Here is a 16266-nt window from a genome sequence, read left to right as displayed (position 1 = left end):
CAAGAAGCATGTGAGGAAGTCATGTTTGGAGCCGCGCTGGAAGGGGCCTTATCAAGTAATCTTGACAACAACCACTGCTGTGAAATGTGCAGCCGTTCCAAACTGGATACATGCCAGCCACACAAAGAAGGTAACGTGTCCAACTGATGAGGAATTTGAAGTTTCCGACTCAACAGTTCCAGAGAGGGAAGTTTTAGGGCCTGAAAATAGCCAAGAGAGAACTTCAACTGCAGGAGAGCCCCCTGAGAACAGCCTTGTCCCTCAAACAGTAAATGAGTTCGGGAGAGGTAACAGTGTGCCTATCTCAGTAGAGGCAGTAGGAGAACTAAGTAAAGGAGAAGTTCTCCCAGAAGCAGACGCATACGGGTTAGAACTTGAACCTGTTACAGATCCAGAGGAAGAGGAAGAAGAAGGCGAAATAGTAGAAAGAGATCAAAGTACACCGGCATCCCCTGAGCCAGTTGCAGGTCCATCAAGAGAAAACACCATATTACAAGAGGGTGCTGTTCAGCGTCCTGAAAAGACAAGCAGGAAGAAGACGCCAAAAAGGGATATAACTGGCCAGAGAAACAGGCTGCAAAAGCAAGAAGCGTACCAGGTGAAACAATAACAGAAGAAACGGATACATCCCGAATAGAGGACCTGAGTGATGGAGAATTTCAAGGTGAACGCAGACTGAATAGAAAAAGAATCGCAAATAGAAGGTACGCAGGTCATGAGTGGGCATTTGCAACAACATCTGAATTGCAACAAGAATTCTTAGAGTTCTGTTTTGATCGAGAAGTACCAGGCCAATACTACGGTACCTGAAGTAACTCAAAGAAAAGACTTTGTTAAAAATCAAAAACTGAAAAACTGAAGAAAAGAGACTTATCAATTACCGGATGCGACACTGATAACCTGATTTGACTTTGAGAACTTGATTATGGCAAGCTGCTAACCTGATTTGACAAAGGGGTCCTGGAGTGAGTGAAACGCTGTAAATACACGCAGAGAGAAAGAGACTTTTGCATCAAGAAAAAAAAGAAAAGAGTTTTATATCGTCCTCAAGTTGAGTATTGTTCTGCTGTCTGATTCTTTACAGACACGGCTTATAATAGAGGTAGTAACAAGAAGGGTAAGGTGTGTGGTTGGTTGAGTCTTATATTAGGTATTGTGAGTGCAATAATAATTGTGGGAGTGATTGTGGGAATGCCGTGGTTGGATAAGAAACCATGCTTCAAAACCTGAAATACAACATTAACACCGTGGGAAAGGTTTGAGCAGGATGCAGAACACTTGCATGAGGGAACTAACTAAAAGGGGGAACTTTCTACTAATGTCTTCTATCACTTGCTGAATGAGTATGTTGAGACCATGGATGCGAAAAACTGTTATGTGTGCACAAAGATTCCTTCATCAGTGCAAGAAGGGGTCACTTACCATAGCCTTCGACTAACTTATCCCATAAGTTGTAGCTTGCTATTAACAAGATTCTATAATCAAGAGCATGTGCAATACTTTTATTCAAATATCGATGTTGTGTTTTCTTTTGTGCCTATGATTGTTTTTCTGAACAAACTAGCTAAGGACCATAGTATAAAATTTGTGAGAGGTTTCTTTGAACCAACGCTTACATTTGGGACAGCTTATGCACACCGCAACAATCTGACCTGCTTATTAACACCTGTAAAGAAAAGCTTCTTAGATCACACCGATGATAGACGCAAAGCATTGAAAGAAAGATTAGAAAAGGGGCTAGAAAAACGCACATATGCAAATGATTATGCTTACACTGCAATAAAGACGCAAGGCAAACTAGTTATAGATGCATTACATGTAGGAAGGCTTTGTATATATAGGCCAAAATCTGAGCATGACACTTTATTTGTGGGAACGAGTGAATGCAGACATGTGTTTTTGTTTCAGAGTAAATGGAAATTCATGTTAAATGGAGAGGATCCAGCGATCCCTGGGATTTATTATATCTGTGGACTTAATGCTTATTACCGTCTCCCTAAGGGATGGTATGGGACATGTTATTTGGGAATAGTTTTCCCAAAGATTTACCAGATTGATGACTTAAAGCAAATACCTAAAACGTCTGAATTACAACGTGCTAGACAAAAACGAGAGACAGCGGCTGCTGTCGTTGGAGACATATTTGGAGCCATAATTCCTTCAGTAGGGGTTATTTTAAACTCCACAAAGATTCAAAAGTTGTCTACTATTGTGGATAACATGCTGACAAATTTTACAAGGCCTATACTCCTGATGGATACTGAACTTTCTGCGGAAAGAGCTATGACTTTTCAAAATCGGCTTGCTTTCGGCATTCTTTTAGCAAAGAGTGGGGGAGTCTGCAAGATGCTCAACGAGCGTCATTGTTGCTCATTTATACTAGATAATAGTAAAAAGATTAGAGGTATGCTTACTAACTTAACTAAGGATAGTGCAGATCTGAAGGATTTGAAGGAACCTGGAGTGTGGGAGAAATTTGGAAAGGGAATTGCCAGAGTAGGGAGCTGGTTTAGCAATATTTGGAATGGGGTACTTGCAAAAATATTAGGGGGTCTATTAATTGTTCTGGCCTGTCTATTAGGATTATGGGGAGCATGCTAAATAAATGATAAAATCAAAAGAAATTGGACAAAGAGAAGCAAAAGGAATGAGAAAAGTGAAAGGGAGAAAATGTTTAATGAAATCTGGGAGAGCTCACACAAGGGACAAGATGTTGAAATGCGCATTATGCGTAAAGTGAAAAATTAAAGTGAAAGGTTAAAGGAAAGGTGTGATGACAAACGTCATCAGAGGAGGGACTGAGAGAGCCTAGCTTATATAATTTATATTAACATGAAATGTTTATGAATCAGTGTGTGATGATGCGGTATAGAAATTATAATAATAGTAATATTGCTCAGACATGAGTTTGAATAGTGACCACGATGAGTGGCCACCAATGTATACATAGACTAATAATAATGTCCAAAGTGCTTATATAATGTTTAAATAAGTTTATACTAACATTTGCGTTATTAAATCTGTATTAAAATCCTCATAGGCCTTAAGTTAACATGAGCCGAAGCTCAGCTGCCCTGGCTCTCATATTAAATGCATTTTTCTATTTTCCAGTGTGCTGACTCACAAGGGGCCATGGCCCTGCTTATTCCTTTTCTCCAACTTGGAAGATGAATGTAACCATGTTAGATCCGTTTCCCACCGCTTCTTCTCGTTTGCAAAATAAATGTTAAAAGTGAATTGAAACAATGTAGATTAATGCAATGTACAAGGTCATTCAAACCGGTGAAGACAATGGAACTGCTGACCAAAAGATGTGCAAAGAATTACAGAAGGATGAAATCATACCGGACGTACCACCTCTGAAGACGTCAATTACGAAGACCAATCAAAACTTGTAAAATAATATGGGGTGAAGAGTTAGATTACCTAATGTGTTTTATGATAGGTTAAAGATAGTGGGGTATAGCAATCGTACAATAGAATTTTGGGGGAATGTACAACGAAAAAGGGATAAAAACCCATGTCACCGGGAGTCATTTAGAATTAGGTAGGGAATGCTATTGATTTTATCCAAAAACTCTGTCACTCTGTTTGGTGACTTGATACTTTACTAAAACCATCCTCGCCCTTAGAATTGTCCATTTTACACTTTACTTCCTTATGAGGAAAGTGCCCTTTTGCCCCAAAGCTGAGTTCTGACTGATGGCGATTTGACTGAAGTCCTGAGGACGAAGACTGAACCTGTGTGCTGACCTAAACTTTGGAGGGTAATTATGACAATGCAATTGTAATTTGTCTGTTTGCTTTTCCTTTCTAAGACAAAGACAAACTAAGGCTTTGTCTTAACCAACTGCTGGTTTTGACAGAGGCCTTAGCTAGATGTTTTCCAAATTGGTGTTCTAAATTGTTTTGCATGAAGCCCAACATGCGAATGCTAATCAGTGGTTAGGACAGGTGTTTATCAAACTGACGCAAATAGACAAACGACAGAGATTATGCTTTGTTGAACTGACGCGTTATTGATACTCTGCTAAATTGATCTATGTTCACGCCGTGTTATATACTGATGTTTGTGATTCTCGCTTTAATGAAAGCTTACCAAAGTTGCCATATCGTGACTATGCTATTATGTTTCTTGGTGTTGAGATTAACGCATTTGCTATTAGACTGTAATTAATAGGGAATAAAACTCATAAAATTCTACTAAACAAGGTGTGGTTATTCATGGCTGAAAGGTCATGGTAGAGTCTTTGAATTAATTAATGACTTTGACTAAAGTGAAATGAATTGTCGTGATAAATATTGATGATATTATTGATGTATTGATTGATCTACTGATCAGCTATCTCGTCCTAAGGTGTCTCTCAACTGGGTCAAAAGATTCATTGGCCTAAAACGAGTCCTGATGTGTAATAAAATATCATAAAGTGACGCGTTAACAGTTCATATTGCAGGAGGTGTTACATGACAGTGTCATACTCTGACTGCAGGTAAATACAGTGATGGTCAGTAAAGGACATATGTCTTTCAAAGTCCCTACAGGGCTTAAAGCCTGAACACTTTGGGGGAGATATCTTTTAGCACTTCACAAAGTCAGAAACATTTTGAAACGCTCAGGTGAAAAAAAATATATCAGAGAAGCGAAAATCCAAGTCCACATCAAAGAATCAGAAAAAATAAAACCGATGATGCTATGCCAGAAAGAATGCTATATGGACTTGATGACGTCATCAGATGCACTTCCGATACATACACAGATTTACTGCCCCCTAGCAGCTTTAAAGTTTCCGGATTAAGACTGCTGAATAATTCTAGGCATCATGTCAAAACTTGTGATCCAGATGGAAGACTCCTAGTTTTTTTATGCTAAAAACTGGTATTATGGATTTCTTCATCTTATGTTGTCCACTGCAGCGTAAACTAACAAGCAAACTCATCTCCCTTGATTTTATTTTCCAAATCTCTTGTGTATTCCCACATTGTAGTGGGGGTGGGCTGGAGGGGTTTAATGCAATTTTAAACCTTGGCAGTCCTGACCGCCCTGCCGACCACCTCACCCCTTCCGTTTCTCACAAATTTCTGCAGGTACCAGAGTTAGCGGTTTTAGAGTGCTGCAACAGCACGTATCAGCAGCCGTGTGCCTGCGGCTTAGCTCAGGAAGGACAACTGGTGACGGCTTATGGCTGAGGCCACGACTTCTAATTTCTCCGCGAAAGTACCGCTGCAGGCATGCAGCTGCTTTGCATGCTGTGCCTACTAAACAGTTCCAGGGGGGTGCTTGAAATGCTGCTAAAAAAACCTATGAGCAGCATTTCAACCCTGCCTTCCCAGCTGAAAGCCTAAATGATCAAATAATACTTGTGCAAACATGTCCAGCAGTGGCTGCGCTAAAAATGTCAAACACTTTCTACATGTGAGTTCTTAAACAACTATGAACTGCAAAAACCAAAATGCAACTGGGAGAACTGGTGTAGACTTGCCAGCTGTGTGCTCTTTCTTCCCTGTAATTCAGCTACCAGGTGCCTCATACTACCACCAATCTTTCAATAAACCTCATCCAATTATACTTGAAACGCACTCAGATAATAATCCTTCACTACGTTCACGTTTGTTTTCAAAAGTGCATCTATAAAAGTTAACAACATAACTACCCACGCAGTCCAGAGTCTGTTGAAGACCAATAGTGATAGTCACAGACAAACAATGCGGACATGAGAATATCTTACCACATTTCCATTCATTTGAGGGCTGTAAATATTCTCTAAGCAATGCTGTGCACTTTTCAAAACAAATATGGAAGCAAACCCTCACCGGCCAACCTAAATGGCAATCTTCGTCACTGGACTGCTCCACATCTGCACCACATTTATTTGGTGGAGTGGATGGGCTTCAAGATATTAGGCGCTTTTGGGTGGATGTCTTGTTTAATATGTCACCGTTAGTAGTACAGGGAAACAACAACAAAACATAAAGTTGCCCATAGATGACCCGTAGTAATTGTATTTGGGGGAGTGGGAGAGATGTATAGAAAAATTAAAAATATAATAGGTAGAGATGTTGAAAATAAGTGATTTTCCATCCCATTGGTTGACATGTTACAACCGCACCTCACTGGTCTAATGCGAGGTCCATAGCTTTCCTCAAGACCTGGATCCCTGCCTTCCTTAAAGCTGGTGTAAGCTCTATTTGTAAAAACGAAATCCAATAGGGTTAGGTGGGTAATGGTGCTGGATTCTCCTTCACATTCATATTCAAGCATACCCACCCACATGCATAACAGCATTATACTTGCATCTTTAGAGAAGTCCTCATCAGTGTCCCCTCTATTTTTTTCTCCTTTATGTGCTGCAAAATAAGGTGCTTTGTGCACTACAGTAAAGGCGCCGTGCGCTGAAGACAAGCAAAAACTTACTATGCTTATATACTTAAGTATGTGCTACTAAATTCAGTGGCACTGCAAGGGTATCATCGTCCTTAATTTAAACCAGAAAACAACTGATCTACCCTCACCTTTGGCTTGGTATTAAAAGAGATCCTTTACAGGTTCACAGTGAGTTCCTTGCACCTCTGAGCACTGGTGACACTGAATCTTGCAACCCTAATCATTCTACGTACCATTCCTGTCACTTTGCTATCGTCATGACTCTCTTATCTCCTCCTCGCACCTTTTCTTATCTCTATCCACTTCCAGTCTATCTCCCTCACTTGACTTACCTCGTTCCTCTTTTTCCAACGTTTTTGTCTTGTCTCCTTGCGCCGCCTTATCTTCTCCACTTTTCTTTCTCCCATTCCACTCTCTTCTACTTCTCTCTCATCCTGCCTCCTCTCTCTTCAATCTACATCCTACCATTCTCTCTTCCCTAAACTCTCTAATCTCATTGTCCTCTCTCTCCTTCTACCCGTTATCTATCAAATCAATATCTTGACTATGTTTCTCTTCTACGCAGCTTGTTGCTTATCTCCGACCTCCTTGGTAGTCATCTTTGTCTACCCATCTCCTTTTCTTTGAAAATCAGTTTTATTCAAGTTTTTAATTTGTTACATTTGAAGAACACAACTACAAAATAATACCCCCCGCGGATGACAGTTCTTAGGCAGCAATCATGTGCAAAACCACTGAACTACTGTAATAATAAATTTCGTTACAGATTAGATTAGCCAATTGAACTAGTGCGCTGATGTTGCCAGGATGGTCTTCTAATTGTCTCTTTCAATCCTTTCCCCTCCCCTCTGGTTACCTCGCGCCTTTTGTTCTTACTGTCCTTCCTTCTTTTTTTTTTTTTCTCTCGTATGTTTCACATCCCTTTCTTTATTTTCCTCAGCATTTCCTGCTTATTTTATTCTTCCTTTTTACTTTATCACTGCATAGGTCATCCACTCTATACATGCCCCCTTTTTTTTTTTACATTCAAATCCCTCTTTCCCTTGTCCTCTCCTCCAAATTTTCTCCATCTTTCTATTAATCCTGTCCTTCCTATTATTCTGTTTTCCTATCCTGTACCTTCTATCTCTTTCCAGGCCCCATTCTTATCTTTTCTCCTTTTCTATACTTGCCCATCTGTATCATCATTCTGTCTTTCCTACATTCTTTGTCCATTTTCAAACACCGGGACTCTCCTGTCTTTATTCTCTTCACTTCATTTCCAATTCTCACTGTACCCTTCTGTGCCCCTCCTTATTTCCTTCCTCAACATCACTCCTCCATACTTGCCCACTCCTCCTCCCAACGTCTTTCTATCCAGCTCTACTGCGTTCCAACCCTGTTTTTCTTTATTTCCATTGCCTTTTCACCTTATCTATCAACTTCCACCCTGTCCCCTTGTCCCATTTCTTTTCTACCTCATGACAAGCTCCTCCACAAACCCGGTGAATGAATGTTTGGCCTGTGCACTCAAGCTGAGAACTCTCATCGCTGATGACCTCCCCATTCTGAGTAGCCTCTGGCTCTTATGCAACATGGCTCAGACTCTTGTACCGCCTGACCTCAGGTTTCAGGCTTCCAACCATTGTAGGTATATGGGGCCTAGGTCGCCATCCTGCTCCCGTTGGCCACAATGCATCTGAGGGTACTCTCAGCATGTGCCAGGCTTGAGAAGGTCCCGCTATCCAAGTATATGCATGCCCTGCATTTTGCCAGATGGAACAGGTGAAGAGCAGTGTGTAGGAGTGCAAATCTGCCTTAGGGACCCATATGCTGAGTCCCCCTCTCTTCAAAGAGCTCTAATTCTATCCATTTGTGTTAAGGTTGTTTCACTGGGCCCTCCAGAGCCCAGAGCTGATGTCTCCATTCTCTCGGAGTTCTCCAGAGTACTGACATGCTTCTCTACTATCCTTGCAAGTCAATCTATAAGTCCTTCATTCTGCGGCCCCTGTGCTGACTCCTGCCCTCTAGTGAGAGAAGACTGATTCTAGGAACTGTATTTCACATGGGGTAGGTTTATTGTATGCCTGGCTACTCAATCGCACTAACAGAAGCGTACAGCCAAAAGTTATACCTTGAGGAACTGTTACCCAAATCACTGCTGCTCAGTCTATCGACCTCAGATGAAAGGCTTACCTTGCATCTCAAGCCTAAAATTATCCTTAATCTGGCTAACTATTCCAAGAATAGAGCTCTCCCAAACCCGCCCTCTGCGGGTCTGGTCCTGCCACAGGATACTGAAACTCTTCCCAAGACCACACACATACGTCTGTAGTAGTGGAGAGAAGATAGTGCATTATCGAGATGCTGCTGGCAGTGGGAGAAAAGAGGTAACGGGTGAGGTGGGGTGGCTGAGTCAAGGGCACCCTCAGGAGAGAGGCTGGGACCGAAGTGGATTAGACATAACACATGCTCTAAGCTGGGCCTGCCTTACCAGACCTACTCAACTACTGCTTTCTGCCCTTAAATACTGCACAGCTGTCTTTATTTGAACTTCACTGATATCAGCGCTAAAAGTAGGACTAGGGCAGGAATCTGGAGTTTTAAACTGACTTAGACTAGGCTCCTGTTATTCTGGACAACTTGTTTGGGAAACATGATTCAATTTCCAGATAATACTCTAATTTTTCAGCATTGACTGATCACACTTCACGGCCCCTTCCCAAGAGGCACACAGCACAAACAGACATTGAAGCTGTGCTCTTCCAGGTCTAGCTTTGGCTGTTGGCAGATGTGCAGGGCCCTGCCCGGATCAATACCAAATACAATGATAATTCTACATTAAGATTACAACCGTTATTCAGTTTTAAATAAAATAAACTTTAAATATTTTGTTTTGTGCATTTATTCAAACTATGAATTCACACATCAATTGAGAGGGCACTATTAAACCATTTGCAAATTGTTTACATTGTGTTTACAAAAAAAAAAAGAAAAGAAAAAGCGCCAACTAACTTAATGAGATTGAGATAAGTAAAAAATTTCTAAAAAGCAGCACTTTCAAACATTGAGCTCATGGTATATATGGTATGTCTCCATGATGATCAACACACAATTTCCAATGCGCCTGTGGAGGTGCATGTGCAAAAATCTTTTTGGCGACCCCCTCAATTACCTTCTTCATGGAGTTGCTCACTACCACCCTCCAACAGTGTCTTTCATCACTCAAATGCCCCTTTCTCACACACTTTTACTTACTGTACAGCACTGCTCAGACCAGTGTAGAGGGTTAGAGCACTTTATGTCTCATACACACACATTATACAGAGACAATGAATCATACATGTGTAAATCAGTCTATAGGAAATGCTACATAAAACAATGAGGATTAAAAGGCCTGGGAATCACATGCCATCCAAACTAGTAGGCAGGATATTTTGAGTGGGTTTGGTCTGGAGAAGCACAAGCAGGGTTTAAAACGTACCAGAGTGGTGGGGATTGCCCCCAGTAGTTGTGGTTAGCTTTATTAATAAGACTACTTCCACCCAAAACCCTTTTTAGCAACATTAGGATAGTGAAAAACTGGGGGGTGGGCGGGGGGGGGAGTTCTAACGTATACCATGCAGTTTTCAAGCAGCTTTGATCATTCATAGGTCACTGTGCTATATTAGTATTGTAACTTATGAATTGCAAGTAACAAAAGAATCTCTGTGACAAAAGCAGTAACTCACTGAGCTATCCATATAGATACAGTTCTGTTTGCCTAGTGCACATTCTTTGCAGCAGGCATATTAATCCTAGGCGCTACCTTGGATGAGTCAATACTATCAATAGACAAAACGCCCATCTCTCTCCTGCAGGAACCTTAATCATCAGAGTTATCTTTAAATTTTTACTGTTGCCTGAAAACTGCTTAACACACAGCTAACCCTAAAACTAGCCCTGCTTCATAGGCAGCTTGACCTCTCATATTTGAAGTATCTCTGATATGATAATAAATGAAAAAGAAGCTCGGTAAAAAAAAAAGTATTTGCCAAGTCTTTAAACTAAATAAAGTTCAAGGTGTTTATTTCAGACTGACCCAGATCGGCCTCCTAAAATGCTCCATGCTTGAATTAAAGGATGGAGCACCCCCTTTGTCTTTGGGGCATGTCCTGGGCCTCCTGCAGCGCAGCCTGCCACACACAAAAGAGGATTTTCACACCAACCGCACGTCGGCGAAATGGCTTTTTATTAATATCCCTTTTTATCCAGAAGTGGCCAGGGCGTTCCCAGTGACAGTCTGGGTGAGGAGAAACCAAAGGCTGCGCGCCCGTGCACGCGAGCATCCTAAAAGGGAACATAGGTCCTCATAGGAGAGGAACTCCTAATGAGTATGCAGTAGGGCCCCACTAGAGGAATACAGTGGGAGCCCTCTATAGTAACACCTTCTACACGAGTTTCCCATCTGTGCAGCTATTGGTGCAGCACATTTCTGTTTGGAAGGATACAATCCTTGGACAGCCCACCACGTTTGTTCCCTATATGATTGAAAATGAAGACCATTAGTGTCCTGATCATTGACTAGAGAATCCCCTGCATAAGAAAGGGATCTGTCCCAGGACGTTAGGTAACCTGGGGGGGAAACAACTTTAGTTAAGCTCTTATACAGAGGGTCTATAAAAGTTGGGCTAACATGTAGCCCTGATTTAGGCCCTACAGGTACCAATGCAAGTTGTAAGTTCCCTCTTTTATCTGATCTGCACACTAACATAAAGGTGCTTAAGGAGTTACATCAGAATTCGTAGGCAAAATGATCTTTATCATTTGGTTACACGACAACAGTACTGTACATTTGTGAGTTTTATCCAAAGTAATGGGGAAATAACCGCACAGGACTGGATTTATTGGTTGTAAAAATTGAGTGGAATGTAACTTAATCATTTACTACCTGCTTTGAGCAGGTGCTAAATGTATGTGGGGCCTCTGTGTGGTGTGCTGTGGACAGAGGGTGTGTGGGGACTAAGGGAGGTAATGAGACAATAAGTTCTGGCAGGAGGCACATTGTTTGTTTCCACCACCACAAAAAAGGGGAAGAGGATTGGCCAATGAAGTCAAAAACGTAATGCACTTTTACAGACTGAATTACTGCCTAGTAATATCTTTCCCACTGAAATTCAGGCAGAGGGAAATTCCATACAGTAATTCTGCTCTGGCTGGCTCATAGTCAGGGCCAATGTGGCTTTTACAAGAGGCCCGATTCATCCACATTCTTAGCGTGACTACCATATCAAAAGCCATGGAAAAGTCTATGAGTGTAGAACAGAGAAGTTGCATCCTAAAAATGCAGAAAACTTGGCAGTCAGCCTCTGAAATGTTCACACATTCTCATCCGTCATGTCGAGACCAGATGGCATTTTTTTAAAAACTCTGGCAATCACCAGCTCAAGCTTGTAATGCCTTTAAGATATGGCTTGCAACTTTGCTTCCTGTACAGTACAATAGGTTAATAGTACAATTACTAGTCAGAGACGACAGTTTCTTCCTCTCAAGGATGAGGACCACGTTCGCACCACTCCACAGCTCAGGGAGTGACAATTGATCTGTGTAGCACGTATTGACAGATGAAGAATGGAAGTCCAGGTACCATAATCTGTGTGAAAGTCATAATTAGCTGCAACTCAGGCTCTGTACTCAAGGGGGACTCGATATATCAATCTAACACTTCGCATCTTTTGGAGTGGTATAGGCTACAAGTCTTCGAGAGCCCACATTCCATCTCTATAAAAACATAAAAAATTAAAAGGTTTCACTCTACTCATAAATTACAATTTTCTTCACATAATGAGGACACATATTGATATCAATTTTCTTCATAAATTAGGGCTACAATAAACATTATTTCTCTGCCACATTTACGGTCACAACACTTATTGGCCCTTATCTTAAGAGTTACATGATATCTATCAGCTGGGCTTTCTGAGACTTGCACTACTTCAGATCTTCAACTCAGGGTACAAAACTGCAAATATGTTGGTGAAACTAGAGAGGCTTTATGTTGTAGCTTTTTGTATCACAGAATTAGCAGCCTCCTAGAATACCTTCATGTGCGTTGGTTGTCTCTAAAGGGTATATTAGACCAAGGTCACATCAAAAACTCCAGGTCTTTCATTAGCCCTTAGAGCCATGAAGTGAATAAGGTTTGGTACATGCTGAACAAATGTGTTAAGAGGGGCAATCTCTTGTATTGTGTGATGGTTGCAGTGAAGCTACTTACCCTTCTTGTTGCCTGGAGGTGGTTTGCTACACAAAAACATAGTTTGCCCAGCGTAGGTGTGGGACATTTCTAGGTAAGAGTTACTGCCATCAGGGAGGCTTGAAGTGTTCTTGCCCAGTAAAGAGCAGAAAAGGAGCCTACCTCACTAGTGTGTGTGAATCACTACAGCGTACAGATAAAAGAATATAGTAACTAAATGTGCCCAGATTACTTGTGTGTACCTGGTAATTCAGAATGCTAAAGTTCTATTTACTAAAGGGTTACCACTTATTTCAATTGCATACATGAAGGAAGGCATCTGACTGCATTTCTGTCAATATCCTCCAAATAATTATCTCTGACTCCCACTTACCTCTAAGACCAACGCCGTCAGATCTTACAGAGTACGGTTCATACAAGCAGTAGGAATGACACATTTTATAAGTCACCTTTCTCTTCTGCAGTGTCTTAAATATATGGTCATCTCTTTCCTTCAGCCATGGCTCATAAACTGCATTCACAATCACCGTATCTGCTCCTGTCTCTTCTACAATGGATGTCAACTCTTGGAGACAGGAGAGAGACGACCGAAAGACCATCCGACTGCCAAATCGTTCTTGCAGTGACAGGTTCAGCTGGAGCAGAGCATGATGGAGCCAATATCGTGTTGCACCACCAGCAGCCAACGTAAAATTCTGCCCGTTTTCTTCACTGAAGCACCAAAGAAACACAGGAATAATGGGAGCACCAAGTTCCAGAGCGCTTATTAATGCAGGGTTGTCATAAAGGCGGAGGTCTCTTCTGAACCAGACCACCACAGGCTTCATGGCAGTTGGGCTCGTCAAAAGAGAGCAGGTCTTCCTTTTCCTTCGTTTTTTAACCTTTTTAGTGATCTTTGAATTTGTCAGCTCTGTAACTGGATCCTCTAGAAAAATGGGCGCATTACTGTAAGATTGTAAAACGCAGTCCTCTGGCTCTGGTTGACCGTGGTAAGCAGTCATATCATCAGTCTTGTTTTGTTGTACACATTCAGTAACTCCAACCTTCTGAGAACAGCTTCTAGCCTGAACCTTACAATCCAACGTCCGTGCATCACAGCTCGTTAAAGAACTCTTACTTTTATTTTCCGCTACAGAATTTCGTACTACAGCAGCAAAGGAAAGTTCACCCAAAATGTTGTGGTCATCCTTGACTTGTACAGCGGTATCATTGGTCACACTCTGCATGTGTAGGTCAGCTTCCTGCAGAGACAGGGCGAGGGCCAGGTCGAGCTCTTGATCATAGTCAGAAGCATGAGAGGATGAATAATCCTGAAACACAATGAACACATTAGCCGAGGCTGGTATTTCAAAAACAGACAGTACAATTCTTTACCACACATCACAACAAGTTTGGTCATTGTAAGTTAACCGTTTACTTACTGGGGAGCAGCTAAGAAGGCTCCGTGCATTAGTATCTCAGAGCTGCCCTCTGTGATTGTCCTGGAGGTGACAAGGTTGAATGCAGACAGAGCCATCTCATTCATCATACTACTGAGGCTGATACCCAGAGTATCACTAAATGGAAAAGCAGCAACCCCTGTTAATTCTGAAACATGTTAAATTTTTTGTCACTCCTCACAAATCACAGTTTGTGGAAGTCTAATGAACCGAGATGCTGTATGTTTCCCAGGATTCCCGACTACACAAATTAAACTAGTTCACTGCAGGGCCCATCATTATATGAACGCAGTGTCAGACTCCGAGGCGGAAAGACGGACTGAATCCCCACCCCAGGTGAGGAAGTGGCACTGAGGTCATTTGTAGAAGCAGCAGGACTGGTAGACATCTGGAGGGCTCTGCACCCACATGAGATGGCATATACATATTACTCTACCCCAAGTGTCAGTTTTTCCCCAGACAGACCACATATACAAACACAGTTTACATCTTGGCCACTTTGGAGAGGCCCAGCATGGGGCGCAAGGGATCTCAGATCACTCGCCAGTGATGACAACACTAAAGGGACCGCAACAAGAATATGCAATCATACCCAGACTAGACACATGGAATCTGAAAGATCCAGTCATTGGGGAAAGGCTGAGGGAGGGGACAGACCTCTATTTCAAAGAAAACACAGGATCTTTGCCCTCATGCTGTGTATTATGGGAGGCCTTTAAAGCAGTCGTACTCAGTCGCTGACTGAGGGTAAGAAAAAGGAGAAAATATTACAAACTGAGGCGCTGGAGAAGGAAGTAAGAGTGCTAGAGGCCAGCTGCCTGGGAATAGCTCTGAGGAGCTCCGCCAGCAATTGCAGGCAAAGCAAGCGGAGTTGTGCGATCTGGCTGAGGACAAGGCCAGGAAATATGCCCAAGTGACACAGAGAAGGCTATATGATATCGGAGGCAAAACTAGCAAACTGTTAGTGTGGTTAGACAAAAGACCTAAAACAAAGGGGAGTATGTGAGATAATGGATGACTTGGGAATGTCAAGACAATTGATCCCAGAAATAGCGGAGGCCTTCGCTTCCTACTATGAGAAGCTATATACCACTACGACCCTCATGACAGGCAAAGTCTGTGACAATTTGCTTAAAGATGTGGCCCTTGTGTCCCTCACAGAAGAAGAAAGGGAATCATTGGAAGAGTATCAGACGGCAGAAGAGGTAGGACAGGTGATCAGATCCTTACAATACGGAAAGGCGTCTGGCCCAAATGGGCTCCAAGTGGAGTTCTATAAAGGGCTGAAAAGTAGGGTGGCCCCACATCTTAGTGAAATGTACCATGAGGCACTGAAAGCCCAGCAGCTGCGGGGGTAGATCAGGGAACAGTAACTATAGTGGTCATACATGAGGAAGGGAAGCCAGCAACGGAGTGTGCATCATACAGGCCTATATTCTTAATGATTATGGAGGTAAAGGTACTAGCCAAGATGTTGGCAACCCGGCTGCAAGTGGTGATTACTTCCAAAGTCCATCCCGATCAATCAGGCTTTGTGCTTATAGAAGTACCCGGCTTAACATCCGTCGATTATACGGGGTGCTCCACATGACACAGTCACAGGGGGACACCCAGGAGCTCTGTTAGCCCTAATTGCCAAAATGGCATTTGATAGTCTGGAGTGGGGATACATGTTTGCCACACTTCACAAGCTGGGATTTGGCCCGCAGTTTTGGGCATGGGTCAAACTACTCTACCAGAAACCACTGGCAAAGGTGAAAGTAAATGGGACAACTTCCTGCACCTTAGAACTACAGAGGGGAACAAGACACAGATGCCCACTTTCCCCTATGCTTTTTTGCGCTGGTTCAGAGCAGCTTGCAGCCTGGATCCGGCAGGACCCACTTGTTTGGGGAATCCCGGGTGGGGGAGGGTGGGATAAGCGCATTTCCCTATGATGATGTATTACTATATGTCACGGATCCAGTTCTTTCTATAGACAGGCTATTACAAATCTTCTGCATCTTTGGAGAACACTCCGGGTATAATATTAACTGGGATAAGACCCTTCTATACCCCTTAGTGGGAGGGACCCCTAGTCTTCCCCGTGCAACTATTCCAGTGGCACCCAACAGTTTTAAATACCTTGGGATATACATAACCCCAGACCTGAAAGAATTCCTCCGGAAAAATTTGACTCCGCAGTTGGAAAGCTTAGAGAGGGATGTAGAGCACTGGCAACAATTACCATT

At 42.3% G+C, this 16266-nt stretch overlaps 1 protein-coding gene across 1 annotated transcript in view; it reads right to left on the bottom strand.

The window, feature by feature from the left end:
* The window catches only part of LOC138267742 (deoxyribodipyrimidine photo-lyase-like), a 149291-nt gene that overhangs the window by 100802 nt on the left and 32223 nt on the right, over positions 1–16266 (bottom strand). The window contains exon 2 of the mRNA XM_069216923.1: positions 12970–13906. Within this exon, the coding sequence (XP_069073024.1) occupies positions 12970–13906 (937 nt within the window). The remainder of the gene's footprint in view (positions 1–12969; positions 13907–16266) is intronic.

The sequence above is a fragment of the Pleurodeles waltl genome, chromosome 12 (assembly GCF_031143425.1).
Source record: "Pleurodeles waltl isolate 20211129_DDA chromosome 12, aPleWal1.hap1.20221129, whole genome shotgun sequence".
NCBI classification, from domain to species: Eukaryota; Metazoa; Chordata; class Amphibia; order Caudata; family Salamandridae; genus Pleurodeles; species Pleurodeles waltl.
This window is presented reverse-complemented; position numbering and strand designations above follow the sequence as displayed.